Raw genomic sequence first — 25,987 nt, 5'->3', positions numbered from 1 at the left:
GTAATATTTATGATTTTTATTATTTATTTAAAACAAGTACAAAAATATTCTAAAAATAGATATAATAACATACGACACTATTAAATTACAACATACACATCATTAAATATAATGAATTTATGTATTTATTAATCAATTAAAACGGCATTGTTGAAAATAAGAAATATAATAACATATTGATTATGACAAATTTTAACTACATTTGTCATGGCTGTATTATATCAATATATCACATTTTAAAAATGACCGACGCGTAATATTTAAAAAAAAAAAAAATTATAAAATACAATTTCTATATTTTTTTTAACAGCAAATTGTCTTGTATTTGTTTTCATTTCGTGTCATGTTAATAACTCAACGCGTATATTATTGTGTTCTATCTAATCTCCGTATTGAACATAATGGTCATTATGGCTGATTTGTTCGCATACCACTCGTTCGTCCGCCAGTTAAGCCTAACCATGATGATAACAGTAATAACCATACTAATTGATAATGATAATGTACTTAATACTGGGCATTAAGAAATTCTCTTTGTACATCGATTAATATTCTACAGTCTACACGACCGCAATCTAATCATTTCGGTTCACAGGTCCCTCGTTCCGCGGCCAGCTAATAACAAAATATTATAAATCCGTCCAAAAGTTTATCTAACAGACTTAATTATTATTCAATTATAATATATTGTATTATTATGCATGTGTATTGTATTATGCACCATTTACAATAATTATATATTACTGTATCCGATATTGATTAGGTTCGTTTTTAATCTTTTTTTCTAGCGCGTACTACTCGTATACAACATGCCATACGTAATATTGACACTCAGTTGTCGCCTATATTATGTATATACTGTATAGGTAAGTGCACACACATACGCAAAATATTGTGATAGTTGATAGGCAGTACAAAATATTATTAAAATATCATAATTTTACACTTATACTAACCTACTCGACATTCTCGTAATCTGGAGTATGCACTTGCAGCTGTTCCCCAAACAACCACTTAACCCCGTTTTATTAAACTCGTCGACCTCTAAATCCTCCGTCCACGCAAATCGAAAATATTATTCTTCCACTTAAGAATATAAAAATAACATAGTTTTATAACAATAACCGACGACAAAACTGTTTTTGTGTGTTATTTGTTATCGTGTAATAAAATATAATATTATACAGTAGCTGTTGTAGTGCGTCGTATACAATAATAATGCTACGCGATGAGAATAGTATCATAATGATATATTATATATTATATAGGTACCGCGTCTAGTGCGTTTTATGAATTGTGATCTTCTCTCGACTTAATATATTATTATAGTTCTAACGATTTTCGGTAACTCGAAGTTCGAGGAGGAAAAACATTTAAGTTTTTGAAATGTTCAAAAAAATTCAATGATTCGGTGTTATGAACGGTTTTTTTTTATTCATGTCTCGTGATATCGAGAGTCGACTGTATTTCGTCTGTTACGCTTACTTTCGTTCAAAACTGATCTAAATTAAAAACGGTGTACACAATTGTAGGTTCTTCTAGATTTCGTGCACGTCCCATATTATATTATAACAATAACGGCTAATGATAATTTGGTATCATATTATATTCTAATCATTTTTATGAAGGCGTGTAACCTGTTTGATCATATTTTTAAACACACGTTTGCCCACTTGTTTTTTTCCAAAAATTTAGGGCGTACCTATAGTGTTATAATTTATAATAAGCCTATTGTTAAAAGTTAATAAGCTACACGTGTTTAAATAAAATATGATAAATATTATCATGATATCATAGATTAAAAATATATGATATCGATATTGAATGGGTATAAGAATATCCGAATGGGACTATCATCTGAGATTAAATCTATTTTTTTCTATGTAATCTGAATCTGAAAGAGCCTATACACCAGCAGCAGCAGCCGAGAACGATGTTGGGCCGTCTGGTGCGTGACCTACAGTAGAAGGGCTGCGAGACGTGGCAAACGTTTTAAATTAATTTAAAGCTTAAACAATGTTATATTGTTATTTTATTTTGTATATTATGATAAATTTACTATAAATAATATCAGTTTGAAGCGCTCAAAAACCGATCGCTTGGTAATTCGTCGTGCCCGGTTCCCGCGATCTGTCTTCGTTGATTTTGTCACGCATCGTTACGCGTTATTACTTATTAGTTATTATATCATAATAGGTACAAAATATAATGTATTATAAATGGTTCACCACCGTGGTCGGATAGATATATACCACAATAGACCTACGTATCCAATAATTAATTATGATGTCGCTCGCCCGTACAATCGGCCATCGGGAGTAGCGTTTTATAGCGATTCACGTTCATAACTGTATGCCATGATTTACCATTTTCTTATATAAATTGTAACGTTTGTTACCTGCAAGGTTCCCCTTACCAGGTTACACTAAACGAGATCGTAAAACGGCAAAACCATCCGAAACATTTGTGGTCACCGCAACAGTGCGAAGTCATATTATGTAAATAATTATTATACGTTTACCTCAATACGTCGCAGACTCTATTGAACACGACGTAAAATGGGGCTTAATTTTTTAATATGTACTATGTATATTATAATAACGTAAATTTGATTATTTTTTTCCTACGTATCAACCCAAAACCCGTACTGCGTATGCGTATTGTAAGTATTATAAGTGTGTACCTATAGTTTTTTTTCTACCTGGTTCACTAAAATAACTACCTATCTCCAAACCAAAAATCAATAGTGTATAATAACTCATCGAGAGTTGTTGTTAACGGTTGTGGTCAGTATAGGTATAATAGGTGTAGATACAGATATGAGCTCGAAAAAAAAAACTAATTCGTCTACATTCGTTATTAACCACGCGCTGTATATTAATTATTCCTAAGCCACTTGAAAACGTATAATTTTGAGTTCGGTTTGTTATGAAATAGGAAAAGTAATACATATTTTTAAATTAATTAATTGTCACGACTACTAATTATAATATTTTAATGGAAAATTTCCAGCGACTTTTCATCTCTATATCTATGCATAATTTTTCTTTTAAATACCGTCTCTTGTTTTCTATAATATAATCAATTAGGTACTATTATCTTCCAATCACATACATCATTTTGATTGAAATGCTTTAAATAAAACATTATATCTTGCTTGTAAAATTCTTACATTTTTATTTTACAATGATAACACGTCGTAAATTCTACGACACTTATTTTAATCCACAACGATTACTGGAAAGTGTGTGAACAAACAACAAACCCATCTTACATAGGTACCTACTATCTATTCACCTTTAACGGGAGCCATACTACAAATACAAAAGTGCATTACAGACATTTTAATGAATTCAAATTTTTTTTTAATACATTAAAAATGATTTTGTAGAATTATAAACTATAGGTTTTATTATACTAACTAATAGCTAAGTATATAGTATCAAGTTTTTAACATCCTATATTTTCTGTTACTCGTTGCGTATAACAATAGCAAATTATTTTATAAATGAAATCACACCCATTTATATTGTTGATTACTTTTACAGTCATTTTATCTTAGTTGGTATCAGGTTTTGTCATTTATTTATTTTTTATTATTATTTTACTTGCTCCATTTATTTTTACTTCGAAAGTCTTATACATCACACGAATCGTTAATTCTTCAATCAAAAGCGCACGGGAAATTTAAATTTATATTATAGTTATTCGTTAGCTGCTTTTGCACTATACAGTGCTATCAGTACATATATTTATACAGAAAATGTCAATATAATATTATATAACCTACATTAATCGTACCGAATTGTATAATATTATGGTTATCGGATATGATGTCACGTTTCGATGGCAAATAAATAAAAAATAATCAGTATTTTTTATTTTTAATTACCTCTTTCTATATTCTTATCGACATTTATAAATGCAATAAAATGGTTTTTTTTAAACTATTGACATAATCATGAGTGACGAGGTTAACGATCCTGTCGGATCGACCTTAAAATTGATTTGTTATAAAATAAAACACGAAACATTATTTTTGATTTAAAATTTCGATTTACTGCAATTAGATTAGAAACCAATATAATGTCTGTACAGTGTACAGCGTACAATACCTAATAGATATGGATTGCTCGTTTATATTCGATGATCGTCTATTGTAGGCAATAGTATATTTTATACGCATGAACATTATTTGGATTATTTTGTTATTTTAATATGAAAGAAAAAAACCAACATGTAAAATAATTTTGGTTTATAGTGTATACTGTATACTATATATATATATATACTATACTATATACTATATACCTAAGTAATTATTTAGTATTCGTAAATTTGTAAGTTGTAACACCAATAACAGACTACAATAAATTTAATATTCTGTATAAATTTAATAGTATGGTATAATTCACAGTTTAATTTTTAAACTTTTTAACTAATTTTTAAATAACCAATAATTTAAAAACAATTCAAATAAATTATTTAACCGAAATTTTATGTAGATGTCATTTAATTACATCATAAATATGTGAAACCAAATATATTTAGATTTTTAACGTTTGATTCTACACAATATCAATATTATGGAAATGATTTAAAAATGTATTACAGTATTGAATCACTATAATAGATACTTAATAATTAATTGAATATAAAATACATATTATATAATATTTGTATATATTTTCAACAATATACATTATAAATTATTAGTTACCTAGCATTTTAGTCGATTTTGTTTTTTGATAAATAATATCGTTTTATAATAATTTATTTTATTGTTTCAGTCTTTTCAAGGCAGTCAAGGAAGAGCATACCTTTTCAATTCTGTGTAAGTTATAAATTTTGTAATTTCGTAACGTCATCTTTTTTGGGACTCGAAATAGTAGAATACAATTATTATTTTGTTAGCGGCGAGTCAATCTGTAATTTCGTAGATATATGTATATATAAAATAATGTATAATTTTTACGTTCCTACGTTTTATTTAATGATACCCGTTAGGTTTTTTCCGTCGTATTCTAATGTAACGTAAATATTAACTTATTCGTTCTCCCTTAGTGTAAACGTTGGATGCGGTCCAGCAGAAGAAAGGATTTTGTTGACCGGACTACATGCAGTCGCCGATATATATTGTGAATGCTGTAAGACCACCCTGGGTTGGAAATACGTGAGTATACACCTACTGTATTTATTATTAAATGTCATGTACCGTGAACAACGCAATAGTGTAATATTTACAAGAATAAGCTTAAAAAATACAATTGAAATTTTAAAAATAATTCAATATAATAGTATTATCATAAGAGTTTTTAACTTTTTAAAACGTTTTATAAAATAAAAAATTAAATATCCATTATGTTGTTCAGCTTAATTTGTATTTGATATTTTCTTTTGCCTCGTTATTCTGCGAACTACGGGTATTTGAATTTCTATGAATTTCACTGAACTTGATCCAATATGTTTATGAATACAATTTCCCCGTAAAAATAATAATATTAATAATTATAATTCGTGAATCAAATCAATTTTCATAGAACTTTATACATAATATCTTACTAATAAATAATTATATATTCTATAGGTGTAATGCTATAGAAACTAGAGAGAATTTTCCCAGAGGACTTACTATTTAGTAAAGTTGGAACTTCAAAATAAGACATTAGAAAATGCATGTCGTAATACAAAAAAGTAGGAAAAAATAAGAGGTTATAATGATACACTAAATTATAAATTTTAGGAATAGGTGTTGTTATTTTACAATAACTTAGAATTATTTTTAAAATAATTTAAATTTTTGAAATAATAAGTGTTCTTTGACAAAAAAAAAACAGATATAGGTAGGCTATACAACCACGCTGGTTTTGTTTTTTTCTTTTGTTCTTGTTCTTGCTTAAACTATTATTATATTTTCCCTGAAAATATACTGTAGTATGTATGAGGTTATTCGTAACGCCTACAAATAATATACATGCATACTACTAAAAATCAAATATACATTATTATTTTGGTGCTTGCGTGTGTTACAGGAACACGCGTTTGAATCCAGCCAGAAATATAAGGAGGGCAAGTACATAATCGAAATGGCACACATGATCAAAGAAAACGGCTGGGAGAGTCCGCCGAAGAAATGAACTCCTATCGTCTTTCAAGCTATCTCTCTATCTCTTTGTCTTTCCCGTCATGCGTTTCTCTCGTCAAATTCTCTTTGTTTTTCCATATCCATTCTCCTCCGCCTATCCAACTACGCCGAAATTCACTCTCTCTTTTTTTTTATTATTATTATTAATCCAATCTCGAAAAGTTTGACGTTTTTCCGGACAATCTGTTGTTGATATTGCCAACAAAATGTTCACCGTATAACCGCGACAAAATATGTTGCCGCACAGTTATGGCCACAACGAAGGTGAATAACATTATATTCACGCTTGTCATAATATTTTCGCCATCGACCTAGCTCCGCTGGATATGCATGCCCAAGCGATCAACGGTAAACGACGGAGGAAAATCTCAATTAATAGGTACACCGAAGTTAACGTTAGATGATTAGCTTACGGTCTTATTAAAATAATTATTGATGTAGTAGTAATTAACTAATGATGTACCTATTTATAATGTTAAGTATTTATGTGATAACGTGATCGTATATAAGAGTAATAAATAATATGGTCAGCACTGTAAATCGATTAAAAAAAACACACACACAAAATTAGAGATGTATATCATCTTTCAAAACTTTTTATTCGATATATATTATATTTATTATTATTATGACCACAAAAATAGATTTATAGGTTTATTGATAATATTACGAAATAGTGAAAAAAAAATGTAAATTCTTGCATTGTACAAATAATAATATAGATAGAATAATATAAATTCATTTATTTTATTTCGATCAATTTATTATAATAATGAGCTATTTGTATTATTATACAATATAATTCAATGTCAAAGTACTAAAAATATAAATTATATATTCTATAAATTAACGCAGGGTTTCGTTTTAAATATTATTTTCTTAAAATTAATTTCAATTGTATTTTTAATTGAATATTTATTTTTCTTTTACAAATTGATCCGATCCTATACATTTTGAGAAAAAAATATTTTTATGTTATTCAAAATTATTTAAGATGTATTAAGGCTAACCAAAAAAACCTACTAACCCATTAATAAAAAAAAGAAACTAAAATTCTTGATAAAAAAAAATAATAATAATCGTACTGCTTACAATCATCTATCAGTTCTTATAATATACACCATAATAATTTATAATATCACTATTATGTAGATCAATTTAATAACATATAACATATAAAATTAACACACTTTTTATCTGTCGATTTTAACTCGTAAAAAATTATTTTAAATATTCTATTAATTGGATGTTAAGTACAGTATTTTCATAGTTAAGTTTATAAATTATAATACAATAATTATCGATATAAATGTTATTTTCGTGTACAGGTTACAGAGTGTCCCATTCGATGGTTAGCTTTTATTTTTATCACAGAGCGGCGTAGTACGTATCTACGTCATCTGACATTTTTATTACTGAAGTATCGTTATTAAATTCATCTTTTCTAAATACTAATGTATATCATGTAATAGTGCATGTATATTGTATATACATCGCTCTGGTAATAAGAAATAAATAGGTAATATTGTACTTTGGCTTTAGCGTATAAGTAGTTATTGTATTTAAAGCCAAAATAATTATCCATATATATCCAATATGCTGTTAATGGTAGTATTTAAAATAAGTTATTACTTTTTATATTTAAAATAGTGCTACTTCAAATTATTGTACTTAAAAATAAACTGGTCTCAAAAAAAAAAAAAAAAAAATCGAAAAAAAATAAACTTAGAGAGAGTAGTTACTCTAAATCCATCGGTTTATGTTATAGCAATTTAAAAAAAAAACTTCCATTTTATTTTTGTCATCGACTCGATTTTTTTTTTCAACTATACCTACCTATTTTTTTGTATTTTGTATTTTTATTTTTATCATTAAAGTTCCTGTGAAAAAAAACAAACTTTTCCACTTGTTCTTGACAAAACTGATCTCAAAATATAATAAAATATTTTTTATTATATTTTTATTAACTATCAGAATGGCTGAGTTATATGAATATTTTACTGGAAATGTAAAATTTTGTTCTAAACCAATGGAGATAACTAGCACAACTCTGTTATTTATATAATATATGATCGTCTGGGGAATCGTTTGTAATATTATACGTTCTGATCCTAATAATATATTTCCGAGCCACATAATGTGTGATTTTCCTAATTGCAGTGTATTTACTGAGAATCATTTTAAACCGATCAAGTGCCTATTACCTATATCATTTTTAAATATAAAATTATAAACATTTTCAAACGATAAAATATATTGATCTATCGCAGACGAGATGAGGTTAAAAAATATACACAAATATACACAAATACATAGTCATGTATTATATATTTATCATATTAATGACAGCTTCATATTATCAAATATAAATTTGTTTTCTCATTTTTTTTTTTTTTGTTAATTGACTTTTTTTTTTGTTTATTCACTAGGTACTTATATTTACGTAATCGATGACCAACTACTCTAATCCCTTTGTTTTCCATGATCAGAAGACATAATATGTTTTAAACAATATATTTATATTTATACTCACTTTTTACTATTATTATTTTATAAATTTTAAAATCTAGTCTAGTATCTACAAAATATTTCAATACTATAATTATTATACGTGTTGCAGTAGTTTCCCCCATGAAAATGTATAAGAACTATATTATTATCGTTAGACTAATCAATAATAGTGAGATATATTATGTTAGGGATCAAATTACGTACTAGGTATTATAAGTTATTATGTAATAAAAGTATTTGAACGTATAAGATAGTTCTGTGTGCTTTTATTATTAAAATTGTTAATACATAAATCCCATTAAAACTTAATATTACTAAATTTTCAAAACTAATAATTTAATATATACGCCGTATTTTTGTGTAATACATGTCAAAAGTATTCAGATTATTTTAAATTTTTGACGAAAAAATAATTTATGTTGAATTAAATATTAAAAATACATCAATACCTATGCTACAACTATAATATACACCTATATATATATTAACAAAATATGTGTGTGTTGTACATCTGTTTGTCTGATGTTTGAAATGGGTAGTATTGATTATATCTAAAACAATTTTGTTTGTTATTTAAGTTTTATAATATAATATAATTATTAAGTTATTTTAACGTATTGTTTTTTAAAAATTTTATACTTAACATCTATGTTTAATATTTAGTATGTTTTATATATTAAGTTTCGATTTAGGAACGTTTAACCTATTATTTTGAGTTGTGATTTTTTTTTTGAAATGTGTATGAATTAAATAAAAAAACATTATATGTGAATATTGTATTTCTTTTATTCCATTGTTTACTAATCATTAGTTATACCATTTGAATGTATTAAGTCTAAAGAACTATTAGAACTTGACATGTGTACTCGTATATCATCATAACATGTATAATCCTAAAAAAAAATAATATATTTATTTTAAAAACACATTTTTTGTAAAATTTTATACTATAGAATAAAGATAGTTAATAATATTAACTATAGGCCACTTGAAATAAAATAAAATATGATATATATATATATATATATATTATATTCTTGATCTTAATTCTTATAGAATACTAAGTAACTATAGCTATTAAAATATTTACTATTATTATTATTTGTTGAGCGAAAAACATAAGGTCTTATAACTATATTAAAGTTAGAAATGATTATTGACGTATATTATTGTACGGAGACCTTGAAACGTTACTTAACCTATAACCCCCAAATAGCAATTTGGTAATTGACGTGCCATAGAAAATACTGAACAAATATGTATTTATAGAGCATAAAAATTCGATTCGACATCCCTTACATCCCTTAAATCAAATAGCGCTAGAACAAGACTGAAAATATGATTTCTTTTTCTTTTTTTAATCTTGATCAAATACTCACATTGTTTATCTTAACTCATATCTGTATTTATTATAATGTTTGGTTTATATGAGATTAAAAAACTATAGAAGAATCGCACAAATTATGTACAAAACTTTGATTATAATTTTAAGAATCCTAATACGATAACGTTGCAAAATTGACTACAGTATAATATACCTAACAGTGCTACGCTTGATTTTGAATTAGGTGCGTACAGTTCAATGACTAGAACATATAGGTTAGTTCATTTGTTACGCTGTCAATGAACATTAATCGAGATGAAAAAAAAAGTTATTGAAATACAAAGTAAGTACATCATCTATTTTTATGGTTACTATCTTTAAAGTCTTCAATTCAATATTGTCAATTAAATCAATTCTTCGTTAACAGCAATCAGTTTAAAACATTTTAAATTGGATTTACTGAGAAAGTGAGAAAATAAATTATGTTGTACGATTATAATTTGATTATCTGTCCAACAATTACCGTTTAAATTTATTTTTTATTAAATTCGTATTTAATACGAGTATATATATTATTAAATATATCTACTTCAGACATTTTTAAAAATCTTTCCCCTACAATTTATTTTTGATTAGGTACATTTATTTAAAGGTATTAATTATTTTGTAGAGTAATATAAATCTTAAAATATTTTTTTGATTAAAATAAATCATGTCTTGAAAAACTATCATATGAATTTTACAGTAAAAAATGGTTTGCCACTTTATAATGATCGATATCTAAAGTTATCTAGTTTACTTAGTCCGATTATGCGACAATACAATATTGTATATTTATATTATACAACCATGCTACTATGACGTAACATTTCATATTAAATATGTTTTTATATCCTTAATACTCAATATGCATGTAACCTTAACGATTTTTATTGACCATAATATGTCTGAGGACACCAACCCCAAAAGGGTTTACGTCTTTGTAGTTTGTAGCCTTATAAATTATTATTCATATTATTATACCTTTTTCGTGTCTTACACTTATACAGTTTGACCAAATACAGTATAAAAAACACTATTGCTATGTTTACGCTCAACAAAATTAATTTTAAATAAATTATAAAGTTATTTAAGCAATAAAAATTTATTATTGATATTTATAGAAAGTATTCGTGGGGTAAATGAAAAATAAAATAATATAAATGGAAAATATAATTTAAAAAAAGTGGAAACAAGATTCCTATCATATTATATAAATGATGATTAATTATGTGTTCAGTCTGTATTTTCAGAGCAATAAATTCCTAACATTTGAATTATTAAAATGTGTATATGTATAAATAAAAAATGTTATAACATATAAAGAAACCATAACATATTTTCTAACTGTACATTCTAATTAAAGAAATAAAGTTTTCAGAGTAATCTTTGAAGATAGTCATTTTATACAAACTTCACTGTAGCTGTACATATAAATAACATATAAATGTTAGATCCTTCATAATTTTTGTGTCTAATTAATTATCCTTTTTAAAACTTCCAACCAGAAGATGGTGTTAAATGAGTTATCTATCAGTTTAAAATAAAATAGAATGTAAAAAGTTATTGTTTAGTAAAGAGATGAAAAATGTATGTATACATATTACATAATACATAACCAAGGGCACATTTGGAAAATTTGCGCCCCTGGTAACATATTTTTACCACCCCACCCTCTCTCTCTCTCTCACTCTCTCTCTCACTCTCAAAAAAAAAAAACAGTTAATCGTATTAAATTTGTAGTCTTTATTAATAATTATAAACATAATGTAGATTTTGAGTTAACTGAAAAGTTATAAACAGTTTTTTATTTTCTGGCAAAGACAAATATCAAGTACGTAATTTTTCAATTATTCTCACGACTCATTTTGTGAACCAGTGAGATTTTCTTCGATGTTATTATATTTGTATCTTGTCATACCTGAATTATACCATTTTATTTTTAGTTATACCAAGTTATAACTGAAAAGTAAATAGCACTAAACGACTAAACGTCTCAAACCCATCAAAACCGCATCAGCATAAATGCATAAAAAATGAAAAATTAATACAGACAACCTGTTTATGTGTACACAAATTAATTAACCTGAATTATACCATTTTATTTTTAGTTATAACAAGTTATAACTGAAAAGTAAATAGCACTAAACGACTAAACGTCTCAAACCCATCAAAACCGCATCAGCATAAATGCATAAAAAATGAAAAATTAATACAGACAACCTGCTTGTTCATGTGTACACAAATTAATTGATTGAGTATTGAAAAAAAACGTACTTTCGGGTTGAATAAAACTCAAAAATGTTAGTTGAAAAGAAAACTATTGAAATGTAAATCGAGTTGATGATGACCTACGTCAGATCACGCCTCCGGTCGTCTCCACTCCCCCGGTGGCGGTGGAGGCTACTGTGGCGTCTGCGTTTGCGCCCTGCGACTCAGCGTTTTTGCCTCGACGGCCGCGGCGTCTGCGGCGCCTGCGGATCGATGGCGTCCTTGGCATATCCTGCGGATAGACTCCAACTCGTTTTACTGTCATCACGGAAGTGACTACGGCCATGGAAGCGACTCCGGCCACCGCCGGGTCGGGCGTGGTATATTCGACGATGAAAGTTTGTGTAAACCACTCGGTTGATGCCACGATAAGCAGCTGGCCAGACGGACACCGGACCGTCACTATCGACTGGACGAACAGCGATCGACAATCACCGTCGTCGTCCTCGATAGTGCCGGTCTCCGGTGCCGCCACCTCATCAAACAGTTTCCGGATTTCGGATATTCCCGTTGCAACGTACCGCTTCCCATCCATGTCTAAAGTACAGAGCGCGTTCTTAGCGTAAAAACGCCAGACGTCGTGTGGCTCGTTGTACCATTTGGTTAAAAAGCGTCCAACTAGCTGGTGGCCGGCCGCGTTGTCTAGTTCGTAGTCCTCGACCGATCCCAAGCCATCGCCGCCGCCGCTAGAATTCAGCTCCTTCACAAAGGCACGATGCTCGCGCCGTTCTTCTAGCGGCGGCGGGTCAGTCTGGACTTCGACGGTACTCGATAAAGCGGGGACATCTCCGCCGCAACCGTTAGTCCACCAAGATTTTCGGAAAACCGTTTGCCTCATTATAGTGTTACCCATTTTCGATTTTTATTTGCTGAGTGAATTATAACGATGTTACCTCCACGCAACGAAACAATTGACAGAGCAGTCGACCGTTGTTATTATTGAAACTATGGGTAACATACTCGTATAATTATTAGAAAATAATATTATACTAGCCAGCAGCGATCTCTCACGAATCAACATTCAGAGCGTTATTTTACCACATATTATTGACATTTTTATTGTTCGCGAGTTTTTCGATCTGATTCGCGGCAGTTTGTTATATGTTTCCGTTGGACAGATGAAAAAAAAATAATTACTTTTTATTCGTGATACTTCATAATTATATTATATAAGTCAAAATTTTAATTGATAATTACTCATTGATTAATCGGCATTATGTTTTTGCTTAATGTTTAGTCTAGTTTTTTTTTGTGTTTGTGTACAGCACAACCTTTGGAAAAGTTATTGGATAATTTATATTGGAAAAGTCAAATCAATGGTCTAGATCTAGAATGTTAGTTATCAAATAAGTAGGTATACTATGGACGTTGTATGATAGTAATATTATGTGAGTAAAGTCAATATATATTTAATTATTACTTATGTGTGTGGGTATAAATTTGTATTTAAATGATTATTTTTTACTTAAATATTTTCTTTTTCAGATAATAAATTCAAAGTGCTGCAGAGAAATTTCATTACTTAAAACTCAAAAACAAACCGTAAAAAAAATCAATTCCATTACGAAAACAATACCATTACAAAGTTATAAACGTTCAAGCAAGATCCTATACATTATTATGTATTATACATAAATAGGTTTTAGCTGTATGTGTATATAATCATGAATTACTCGTAAAATACAACTTAATTTAAGTTTAATTTTTATATCTTTATAGATGAGCATTTCTAAATCGAAAAATAAGTAAATTAAAATTATCTACTTATACTATACCCGAAATAATGCGTTAACGACCAACGTAAGTAGGTACAATGTAATAATTTCGAGGAAATGACCGACATAATAACAGAGTAACAGACTTGGGTAGTATTCTGAATATTTTTTTTTTAAGTATTCAATACGGTATTTTGAATACTTCTTACAGGTATTTTGAATACAGTATTCGAAATACTTTTTTAACGTCCAATCACACTTAAAAAATAATTGTACTACTTTTTTCGTTATTGAAGCTTTTGCACTTGTATATAACTATATAAATAAAACGAGATTATTATAATATTCATTTATAAACAATGAATTGAAAAAAAAATATGTTTTTGTCATTGAAATCTAAATCTACTAAAAAAAGTATTCGAAAAATATTATTATAAAGTATTTGGAATATGTATTCAAAATACTTTTAAAATGTATTTTACCCAAGTCTGTATTTAATTAATATAGGCATACATTCGGTTTTGCAGTCATTAGTCACTCAACACCAACTCCATTTTTATTTGCTTATGCATAAACTCTATAATTTTTTCTAAAAATTATTTTAAAGTAGTTATCGGATAAAATAATAACAAAATCGTTTACAGCGTTTTCCCTCATTGACTCAGTATTAAGGCTGACCATTCATGGCAATTGAGGAATATGAATAACTATGTACAATATACTTATAATAGATATTAAATTATATAATAATATATAATATAATTATATAGTATTATATTATATTATTTTATATTAAAGTTCTATTATAAAACTTTATTATAGTTGACTTAATGTGTTCTAATTCTTCTTTAAGTGACATATTTTGGTACAGTCTTTGCACTTATATACTGCTTTAAAGATATTTATTTTTTTACAATGCATACATTTTCTAAATCGATAAAAAAAAAAGAGTAGGTGGTTTTACAAAATCGTGTCTTCATTTATTTTTCAGTATTTTATGAAATTTAATAAGCACGAACTTAATATGTAAATTCAATCAATCAATAATATCAGAAAAATTATAGGTACATATAAATATTAACTGAATGTTTGAATAACACCGGTTGCTAATATTTTCACGCAAATAAGGTAATTATTTGTTTTTAATTCAATCTAAATCTAATAATATTTTATTTGTTAAAAAAAGATTGTTTGCATTGAAAATCTTTGTTTTATTAAATAGAAATGTTGTCGGATTGAAAAATTCCACTAATTAGTTAAGTTATTCTGCAAAACTCTATAGATACATGGATGCAATATACCTTATTTAGTATTAATAGTGTTTTATATTGTATTATGTATAATATGATATGTGTATACCTATTAATATTTTAAAATTAGTTAAAATATTTTATTGTGTATGATAATGAATAATTTAAAAATAAATTTGGTTATTCAATATTCAACTGGATGATTTTAATATTCAATATGAACGTAACATAGGAGTAATCCAATGAAAATATAGGTACCCCAGTTGTTGACTATTATATAGAACTCAATTTTTGCTAATTATATTATTTGGTGAATTTAGAGACACGAGTATAGTTTAAACATTCTTGGTTTTGTACGAGTAAAACGACTCGACATTAGAATAATTATTATAGTCCCTATAATATATTAATATGTCTATTTATAACTTACATTTTTATAAATACCACTTTTTTTTTATCTATATTAGGTGAATTAGGTAATATATATTAATAATATCATTATTTAATAGTTTTGGCTATGGTTAATACATATAAAAGGTATATATTATATGTTTTCAATTAAATTATATTAAATTAATCATTTTTATTAAAAACTCATTGAAAGTTATTACAAAAACTTTTTATTTTAAGCTGAAAAATGATTCAGAAGAAAATATAATTTTGTTTCTAAGTATCGTAGGATGTAAAGGTCAGCTGGATTTCGGTTCTATTAGTTCAGTGTTTCCTAACGGGGTTGGGAGGAGGAAATTCCTCTCTCGGGAGGAATTTAGATACTTGGAAGAAGATGGTTATAAATCAATGATAAAATTGTAAGAGTAAAATATGAAATGAGTACATTTTTAATTCACTATTTGTATAGTAACAATAAGTACATTTGAAGAAAAATTTTTCTTCAACTATTTAATAGTTACGTATTGATTTATTAATTTAGACCGTTGTTGCGGATCGATAACAATACAATTATATAATGATTAAAATATTGTCCTATTCGCAGGTAATATACAGATAAAGAATGAATACGAATGAATTGTTATGAGTAACAATGAATATGAATTGAATGTGGCGTCTTATTTAACCATTTTACTATTTTATATAATAACAAAAAAAAATTCATGAACTTTTTCAATTTGATAGAGGGAGGCATAAGTTTTTTAAAACCTGCAAGGTGAGTGAATGACGAGACATGACGTGTCGACGGTGTAATGGGTGAAGAAACTTATGACGCCAAGTATTGTCCGGTCACGGCGATGACTGGCGTAGTGGCGTCTGACTACTGTCTGTCTTTGAGGTATACGGACACTAGCCATGCGATGATAGTGGACTGAAGTGAGGAATGAAGCATATGGAGATTATGAAATATAGAAAAATATCACAACAGAATACTAAAGTAAAATAGGTATCGAGGCAGATGGATACACACCGCCAAAATAATACATTTTATTGTTTAGCTGAAGATTCCTTAGGGTTTATTTAATAATATATAATAGATATAATAGTATATTAGCCTTCGTCGCGGCAGTAATGCGAAAGCAATTCCCGCGGCGTCGTCGGTTCAGACAGGAAAAAAAAATAATACATTAGGCTTAGAAAGTTCTATTCCAATTCCTTCTGTTTTGAAATGGTTCAAACATTTTCAAACATGATATATATCCTCATCCTCTACTGATTTACATCAATTTTCCGCATTTGAAGTAGGTAAATAATATTGTCAATATTGATTTATTTTAAAACTGTAATACATATATAATTCATATACTATATAAATCTAAATATATATATATATTTTATAATGCTAAAATGAATTTTAATTTTAATTGCAGGGTCTGTGAACAATAATATCAATAAAATATAAAAATCGATGTATTACATATTTTAGGTGTTGTTTTTAAAGTACAGACTATCTTGGATTTTTTTTTTATAATATTAAACACACTCAACTACTACAATATATTATTTTTTTAATATATATTATGGAAAGCAAATATCAAGTGGGATAATGAATAAAAAACGCTGTACTTAAATACCTATTAAAAACATGTTTTTATCCGCTAACTTTTATTAACTAAATTATATTGACTATAGGTACTATTAAAAAAATCCTAAACACTTAACCGAATATTACACATACTATATTATGTAAGTATAAAAACTCTGTAGTTTTAAGTAGAAGTTTAAATATACATATTAATATATATTATTGGATAGTATAAAATATAAATTAATTCTGAAATACTTTTAATTCAAAATATTTTGTAGATATAAATAAATATGTATATAGCTAACAAATTATTTGTTGTGCACGTCAATATGTGTCCTTAAACATATATGCGTACTTGCGTGTATAACTATTTTTTTATGATAGGTATATTTTCTATGACGTTTATTTGAAGTATATACTATTTGTTATTTATTTTATACCTTTATGATGCTTATATTTGATATTATGTAATAGAATGATATTATTAAAGATAAATTCGCACACATTAATTAATATTCAAGAGAGCTATATTTATTACTTTTTTTGTGCATTTACCAGTACGTAAATTATTATTATTTTTCTTTTCTTGAACTTAGATACCTACCTAATATCTATAAATATTTTAAAACTTACTCAATTGCATGGATTCATAGGTATATTGTATTCAAACATTTCGAGAAAAAGTAACTTTTTTCCTATTCCTTTTGCACTGTATATATTATATTACTGGCTATTTTTTAACAAGAAAATATAATTAAATGCTCATTCAGATTTACTTCATTTGCGCAGTATAATATATTAATTTATTTTCGTGTAAATCAATTACTTACTATTATAAATTTACTGTTAAATGTTAGATAAAGACGAGTATGTAAAGACATCATAATATGTAGATATAGCTGCATATTCTATACAATAGGAACAATACTAGGGCACTTGTGCAAAATTAACATTATGTCGCTGAATCTTGTGGTTTCCAATTCGATGTTTTATTCAATATTTATTAGCATGATTCAATTATTATCCAACTGTGGTCTGTGTCTCTGTGATCGATCATAACTTTTTCGAAACGTTCAATTTAATAATATTATTAATATTACACAAGTATGTAAGTATAATCCAAAAAAACAAAGAAGTTCATACAGACACACCATCTTTATAATACAGCCGTTACCAAAATTAACACGATGGGAGTATTGTTTTACATCTATAAATCAAGAGAAAATAACCACGTTAGACAATATCCAGTATAAGAAAATTACGGTATCAGTGCAGTGATTCATTGTAAGAATAATATTATACACAAACAAATCAGTACAAAGATAAAGCCATCGGAATGGAATAAATACCGGTTGAAACCACCACCAGGCGATAAATCTAAGAAATTAAATTCTAAACTATAGCTTAAAACCCCAGAAAAGGGTAATGCGAAATATTTAAATCAGAAGTAAACCTGTACTTGGAAAAAAAACAACTCTTTAGGTTAGCTCTAGTTAATTTTCTTCATAATTCATCATACCAATCAGACAGCAAAAATTAATGCTTCTATGTTCATACTAATTAATTGACGTTACCACCGACGACAAGACATGTCGTTGAATCGGACAACAAACACAACCCAACGTCTAAATCTAGTCACATAATATCGTTAATATAGCTGCAAGTGCTAGCGATCAACAAGTTGCGTCCAGATTCGTCCATAAAATGGTTGTTTCACGACGTCTGGCCAATAATTAGGATCCAAGCAGTATGACTATGACATTACGACTGTCCACACTCAATGAGTCCGCTAATAAAACGTTTTGAACTTGATACAAAGTCATAAAAAGGTTTGTAAATTATTATAGGTGCCTATACTTATGTATGACTATAAAGTTTTATTACATTGAATTTTGATAGACCTGCCTAAGGCTATATATTATTCTATTCATATTAAGAATTACAAATAATTGTATTTTAAAACGACTATATTTTATATTATACTTTCACGAGAATAGTGTCCATCTATTTTTAATCCATAATATAATCTGTTTTTTTTGTCTTCTCTTGATATTATACTCATTATAATAATTATTAATTTCACGTTTATTTGTTACCCTCATCTTATTGGAACAAAATATGGGATAATGATATTACTTTTCTAGACTTCATAATAAAAAATGGTTCAACAAATTCATTTTACGATTTTTGTTATTGAAAACATGGTCAAAAACCATAAACAAGAACACGTGAATTTCTGAGCATTCTAACAAATCATTTCCTGATGTTAGGTTTTTTTTTATTATTTAATATTGTTTATAGTTTCCGCAACTTTCAACTTAAAGAAACCCGCCCAATTTTCTAACCAAACTACTGTACCTCACTTCCTTTTTATTATTATTTATTACTCTTTTACGCATCACGAAACTCATATTAGTCAATGTCATTTGCATGTATTATATAGTTACTTGCTGTGCGTGTTCAATATATTTTATTCCATTTAATTTTTGGCTTTCCTCGAATCCGCTCTTTTATGAACGCTATGTCAAACAAAAACAAGTAAAAAAAAACGTGGTCAAGTGGTCATGTGGTTCGCTATTATATATAGAAGAACTAAATTTTTGAATTTTTTTAACTACAATAAGAAAAACTTATATAAAACTTTGTATTAAATTTTCAACTTTTTTTGGGCATCCAAAATTTTTTTATCAACACTTTAAAAAAAAAGTACTCAGAAAAATCGAAAAATTCAACTATCTGTATACAGTTCAAGAAATCCAAATTTTGGAAATTTAACCTTATATAGATAACGCTAGTATAAAAAATCACAAATATTTACAGTGATTCGTTTTTAAGTTACAACCATATAAAAAAATCGATTTTTTCGAAAATTCTTACATTTAACCTCTAAATGCACCAAGGATATTCACTTTTCCATCGGAAACCACCCCCAAAGTTTGAGATTGAAGCATTATTTCGACAAGTTATGCTGTACACGCAGATACAAAAAAAAATTGTGAAATCAATACATTCATCATTTCGTTCAAAATCTAATACATTTAAAAATTGGAAATCTCGTAACGTTTTTTCACGTATTCTCAACCTCTCGATCTCTTTCTCTTCAACGTTATATTTTCCATTTAACATTTGATATAATTTCCAATGAGTTTTGTTTTATACACAAATTTAAAAGACGTGCATATAGTTGTTATTTTCTCATCAGCAGCTATACATTATGTTCATCTAAACGTAAACATTTAACATTATATTCAATTACCAAAATAATCTAAAAACAAAAAGGTAATTATAAATGGCGTTATAATACTTCAAAGTTCAAATACATTTTTAATAACATTGATAATTAAATATATTATTACTTATTAGCCTATACTTCGTTCAATAACAATAGTAGAATGGTAACTCAATACTCGCGGAAGTAAACACTAAACAAAATGGCAGGCATCGAACTAATTTTTATTTATTATATGTTCGAGTAATACTGTGTACTTTTACTATTTCAATGAGTCACAATTTCGCGAGATAAACATTATGTAAAATCATCGATAATGCATCAATAAGTATATACATTTGTACACCTTATCGAGTTTCTTATAATGTAATATATTCATGCATAAGGAATTGTTTAACAAGAGCATGCGGTCAACGATCCTTCTAACAACAAAAAAGTCAAATATTTGATTAGAATTATGCGTTATAATATACCTACTAAAATATAAGAGTAGCAAATATTTAATTTTTTTTTTTTTAAAAACACCAATTAGTTTTTGTTGTAAGCGTTGTGATAATTTGTTTTTCTATCCATCAAGTTTTATGTGTGATTGACGTCAGACGAGATAAAATTTTGATTATAAAATTAATTGCCTTTTGGCATAGAAATACACAAATATCGTATATCACTTGTCATTATAATGCATTAGAGTCGAATAAATTTATTTTATTTACATTTAAGTTCAACCGCAGGAGAGGGTCGTTAGAGTGGCCATACCTCCCCATTGTTATTGTTGATTTTTAACTTAAATGTGCCGACGTGTACACCTGATGAAATTGTGCATTTAATGTAAAGTTATCTAGTTCATGAAATGGAAAACATTTGAATAAAATATGTTTGTGATAGTAATATTTAATATAACAATTTTGAGTATGAGTGTTTCAGTGTTATATTTTTTTGTCATATTACTAAGTAAAAGTTTATTCTAAACTATTATAGTATTATGTCAAAAGCATTCATGATACTTACATAACATAATTTCGAGACATTTTACGTAATTATTTTACTGTTGAAATTTCTTATATTGGTGTTCACTTAAGAGTAAAATTTAATTTCAACAACAAGATATCTATTTTTACTAACATTTTTTTTAACTCTACCCTTTTAACTTGTCTTTATTGTTAATAATATTGAAATCTTTTTATATAGTTGAATGTTATTCCTAACTTGAAAAGAATCTATTATAAAAGTGTTATATATTATTTTTTAAATGTTGTGCTTGCGCTATCAGTACCTATTATTAATTTATACGATTATTGAAATTTTAAGAGATAAATATATTCAATTGGAATTGATTACATTTTAAAATTAAATATATATATTTAGGTAATAGATATAAGACATCTCTAGTTTCCGATATTGATATATTTTTTTTATTTCAAATATATATTATTTTAATTTAATATTTACATTCATATACATTAATCTATTTTCGTAATAGCTTACAACATTATATAGATACCTAGCTATTTATACTTTAAACATATTATTTTATTAATTGTACCTGTTATTGATTTATTTCATATTAGACATGAGTTGTATAAAAATTATATGATTTTAAAATTATTAAAACTTGAAAATTAGATATAGGTAATATCAATATGCATGATTTATGTTTATTGTTTTGGAAAAAGCGCTATTTTTAACTTAAGGTATACATTAATCATATATTTTGTATATTCATACGTTTATACATTTACGTAATGGTTTACAATACGTATAATTATGTTGATAGTTTTAACATCATTTATTCATATTATTTTATTAATTGTGTATGTTAATGTTGACCCAAAGTACATAAAAGTCATAAAACAAAACCGTGAAGCAAGGAAATTGGAAATGCATAACTACAACTTTGAAAGGGTAGCAAGTTTCAAATACTTGGGGGTATACAAAAAAAAATAACGTTAACAGCCACGAAGAAATAAAATTTAAATTATTTTCACCAAATAAAATAAACGCTACTTTGGTCTAAATTATATATTCTTACTTTCGTAAAGAACTTAATAGGTACCAATTGTACTTACGATAAAGAACAGTAAAAATAAACGAAATTAATTGGACAAGTGGAATTCAGTATCGATCCGTAACGATAATGTAAAGATAAGAATGATAAGATTATGTAGTACTGCAGTATAGTGTAGTAGAACTTCCAATATAGACTTTAATTGTTTCAGATAACCGATATGTGTTTCAATAATCCAATTGATTTTAAACGTTTTAATATACGGCCGGTCTGTCTCTAGACATTTTGTTTCAACAACGCGATTGTATCAATAATCCGTTTTCCTAATAAGTGGCTTCTACTGTATTAGGAGTCCTTAAAAGCAGTATGATAAAATAGACTGACCATGTATGGAAGTCAAAATGCCTCATTGAATTAGCCACATGATGAAAACCGGACATAAAATAACCGATGGTTTCCTGAGTGCCTCCCGAAGTGACCCTTATCTAATGTTCCAAGTACGTCCGGAATAAGGTATATGACCCGATTGCATCACAAGAAAAAAGGTCATATATTTTACGTAGCCCGAAGTTCCCTACAGTCAATTTAGTTATCCAGGAGATGAACTGACTTACACCTCAAAAATATTTTATTATTTTTTATTTATTTCAACTTACACCCTTAAGTTTGGATAGTTAGGTTTTTTTTTATTTTAGAAAAATGTTCCTTATTTTTTTAGAGAATCTATATAGGCTGGTGTTCAAACGTCATTCTTTTGCAAAATAGTACGTACGTTCACTGCACTATAATACCGTAACTGAGTATTCGTGCTAAATTATCATCGAAATGATTAAAATAAAAATATGCAATTTCCTCACCGTTTTCGAACGCGGATATGTCGATAAAACAGCGAACGTAGTCGGGTACCATCATATAATTTGTGGAAAAGATTGCGGACGCACTCCGGCTATGAAAAGGGTAAAAATTAATAATAGGACGCATTCGAGGAACGGGGTATCCTCAAAAGACCGAGAGAAAAGTAGCGTCGGAGAGACAAAATCATTAAAAATACATCGAAGTTGAGAGTAAACAATGGGAAGGAATTGGTTCAAACCATTATGCTTAAAGGCAAATAGTTGTTGTGACAATGGATCTAAATGACATGTAAAAGCCTAAAGAATAGATTATAGTTAATGATTACCATATTATATACCATACAATAATATAATTTTAGATTTAGTAAAAAATTAAAAATGAATACATGTATTATAATATCATTTAGTGTTGGCATTATTATTATTTTTTTCTTTTTATTTGAAAAGGGCCATTTTTACATTAACGTCATACATTTTATAAAATTTGTACATTACTTCATTAAAATAATGAATTATAAAAATATTTTTTTAATTTAAATACAAACGATACTTCTTAAAAAATATCTTTTATTTATAGTAGTGGCATTAATGTAAATTGTAAATACCCACTATTATGAAAACAGCTTGCTGTACTTACATTAGTTAGTTTTGATTCTGGCTTTCTCATAGGCCTCTGAAATGTTGTTAATAATTAACATAGTAATTTCATAATTCAATTTACTTGTGTTATTTATATATGTCAGATCATTACCCCTTTCTATATTATTATTATTTTTAAGTTATCATATAGGTATCTGGTATATATGTTTTTTAAATTAATTACTGAGATAAATAAATTTTAAATTATAGATGTTTTATTAATTTCTGTTTTGCCTTAGGTTTAACCTTAACGTACTTAAAAATATTATTTTTTACTAATGTTTATTATAAAATATACCATTATTATTTAACTTATAGTTCCTAACACCTGTTATTGAATTCAAATTTTCATTGTAACTCTTAACCATACTTATATAATATGAGCTTTAGAAAATAAAACTTAAAATTGAATTATTACTTTTTTAAATATTTATTTTAGGATTTTATATTTTCACATTTTTTGTTGCAATATCGTATGAATAATGAAACAAACATATTAAAATATAAAAAAACAACACCAATATACGTGGATAGTGAATACTCTATGCTCCGGAAGAATAGTCAATATAATGTGTAACAATGTAAGTATTTTGCAGCATAGTATAGAGCAGGAGTGGCCGTGTTAGCGAGCCACATAGGCAAATATAATGAATTATAATACCATGAGCCAAAGTATTTATAAATACATTTTATATAATTTGATAAATTTAAATAAACGCTTATCAAAAAATTATGACAATAGTTAGTAAATTTGTATTTTATAATGAACACAAATGTATTAACTTTAAAAATCACCAAAAATAAGTTATTTGAGAATATTTATGTATAAGGTATAACAGATGTATTTACTTATATCTCAAAAGAAAAAAGACATGAATGAGATACAGTGTACCTATGGAGTATGGGCTAGCTATAGTCTCAATGTATTAATGTACCTATTTAGAGTTTTATTTTTTTAAAACAAAAATAATCAACAAGAATGTATTCTATTGATTTCTTTGTTTTAGCGAATCTAATTGTTATTAATTAAACAGATGACAATGCTATGATTTAATACTGATTTATCACTTAGATGATAAATCATTCTTTACGATCCATTTAACAATGTATATTACTTTATAATAGGCTTCAGAAAACATAATCATAATCTCTTGCTTTGAAATATTTCAACTTTAAAAACTTCTCATGAAATAATAAATAACACAATTTTTTTTAGACTAGATAGTATACATAAATTATAGTATATAATATCTACTTAATGTTTTATGATGTCATATGAGTACCATTTGTAAATGTATATAAGATACTCTCTGTTGATTAACATAAGTCTTCAGTATTTAAAGTATAAACTATTATTTTTTTTTATAAGTGTAACTACATGTTCACATAATATTATAAAAATCACGATGACACGGTATATAAGTACATAAAATATAAAAATTCATTCTTTAAAATATAAATAGTAAAAATGCAAATAAGTTGATTATTTATGTTCATAATTTTTAATTTTAATTTCTGAGTTTATTAACTATAATTTCGGAATAATTTGAAGTAGAGACTGGGCTTAGGCAAATAGGTGCCTTATCTCCAGCACTTTTTAATAAAGTACTGGAGTCAATCATCAGAGAAACCTTAGTTACAAATGCTATTTTGGATTGGTACCCTTATTTAAATCAAAGCTCCTACCATAGAAGTCATAAATAAATGTTCACTAAATATTAGTGAGAGCAATAACTATATTTGCAATATACATGTGGTGCATGGGCCACAACGAAATTGGATGAACTCAAATTAGCAACTTTTGAATGGAAGATATTGAGAAGAATCTATGGACCCAAAATTAACAGCAAAGGAGAATATGAAGTAAGATTAATGATCTATAAGGAGAAGCAACTATCATTTAAAAAGTAATAGATTAAGCTGAGCTGAATATGTATGATTAGGGAAAATAATTAAACAGGTTACAGAATGGAGACCAATCATTAAAAGGCCTATAGGATGCCCAATAGAAAGATAAAGAGATGGAG

The 25,987-nt window shown here is 27.1% G+C and overlaps 2 protein-coding genes and 1 long non-coding RNA gene across 6 annotated transcripts in view; 2 read left to right on the top strand and 1 right to left on the bottom strand.

Moving 5' to 3' along the window:
• Positions 1-9,428, top strand: part of LOC114126241 (protein yippee-like 1) — a 39,148-nt gene extending 29,720 nt beyond the window's left edge. The window contains exons 3-6 of one of the 2 annotated variants that reach the window (XR_003592573.2): positions 4,791-4,834; positions 5,065-5,173; positions 6,033-6,524; positions 8,575-9,428. Coding sequence is in view for 1 of the 2 variants with exons in the window: in XM_027990138.2 (XP_027845939.1) it covers positions 4,791-4,834; positions 5,065-5,173; positions 6,033-6,137 (258 nt within the window). In the remaining variant the exon portion in view is untranslated. Of the gene's footprint in view, positions 1-4,790; positions 4,835-5,064; positions 5,174-6,032 lie in introns of both variants that reach the window. The other variant, XM_027990138.2, reaches the window with a different exon arrangement.
• A 2,317-nt stretch (positions 9,429-11,745) lies between these two features.
• Positions 11,746-13,434, bottom strand: LOC126549246 (uncharacterized). Of its 3 annotated transcripts, none has more exons than XR_007603393.1 (2): positions 12,243-13,427; positions 11,746-12,077 (listed from the first exon to the last, which is right to left on the bottom strand). XR_007603393.1 is itself a non-coding variant. In XM_050197893.1 (2 exons), the coding sequence occupies exon 1, from the start codon at positions 13,141-13,143 to the stop codon at positions 12,376-12,378; it is 768 nt and encodes a 255-aa protein (XP_050053850.1). In that variant the 5' UTR covers positions 13,144-13,434; the 3' UTR covers positions 11,746-11,940; positions 12,371-12,375. The 3 variants fall into 3 exon arrangements, 2 of the variants coding, with proteins under 2 accessions (XP_050053850.1, XP_050053851.1); XM_050197893.1 differs by having other exon boundaries at positions 11,746-11,940; positions 12,371-13,434; XM_050197894.1 differs by having other exon boundaries at positions 11,746-11,940; positions 12,375-13,433.
• A 144-nt stretch (positions 13,435-13,578) lies between these two features.
• On the top strand, positions 13,579-14,707 carry LOC126549247 (uncharacterized). Its single transcript, XR_007603394.1, has 3 exons — positions 13,579-13,678; positions 13,776-13,938; positions 14,010-14,707. It is a non-coding gene; the product is annotated as an uncharacterized LOC126549247 (long non-coding RNA).
• Positions 14,708-25,987: the final 11,280 nt, after the last annotated feature.

Source organism: Aphis gossypii, chromosome 1 (assembly GCF_020184175.1).
Source record: "Aphis gossypii isolate Hap1 chromosome 1, ASM2018417v2, whole genome shotgun sequence".
NCBI classification, from domain to species: domain Eukaryota; kingdom Metazoa; phylum Arthropoda; class Insecta; order Hemiptera; family Aphididae; genus Aphis; species Aphis gossypii.
Note: the sequence above shows the minus strand (reverse complement) of the source record. Positions and strands in the feature narration are given on the sequence as shown.

Bases quoted from the DNA above. Each gene is read 5' to 3' on its own strand.
- LOC126549246 (XM_050197893.1), bottom strand. From the start codon at position 13,143: ATGGGTAACACTATAATGAGGCAAACGGTTTTCCGAAAATCTTGGTGG.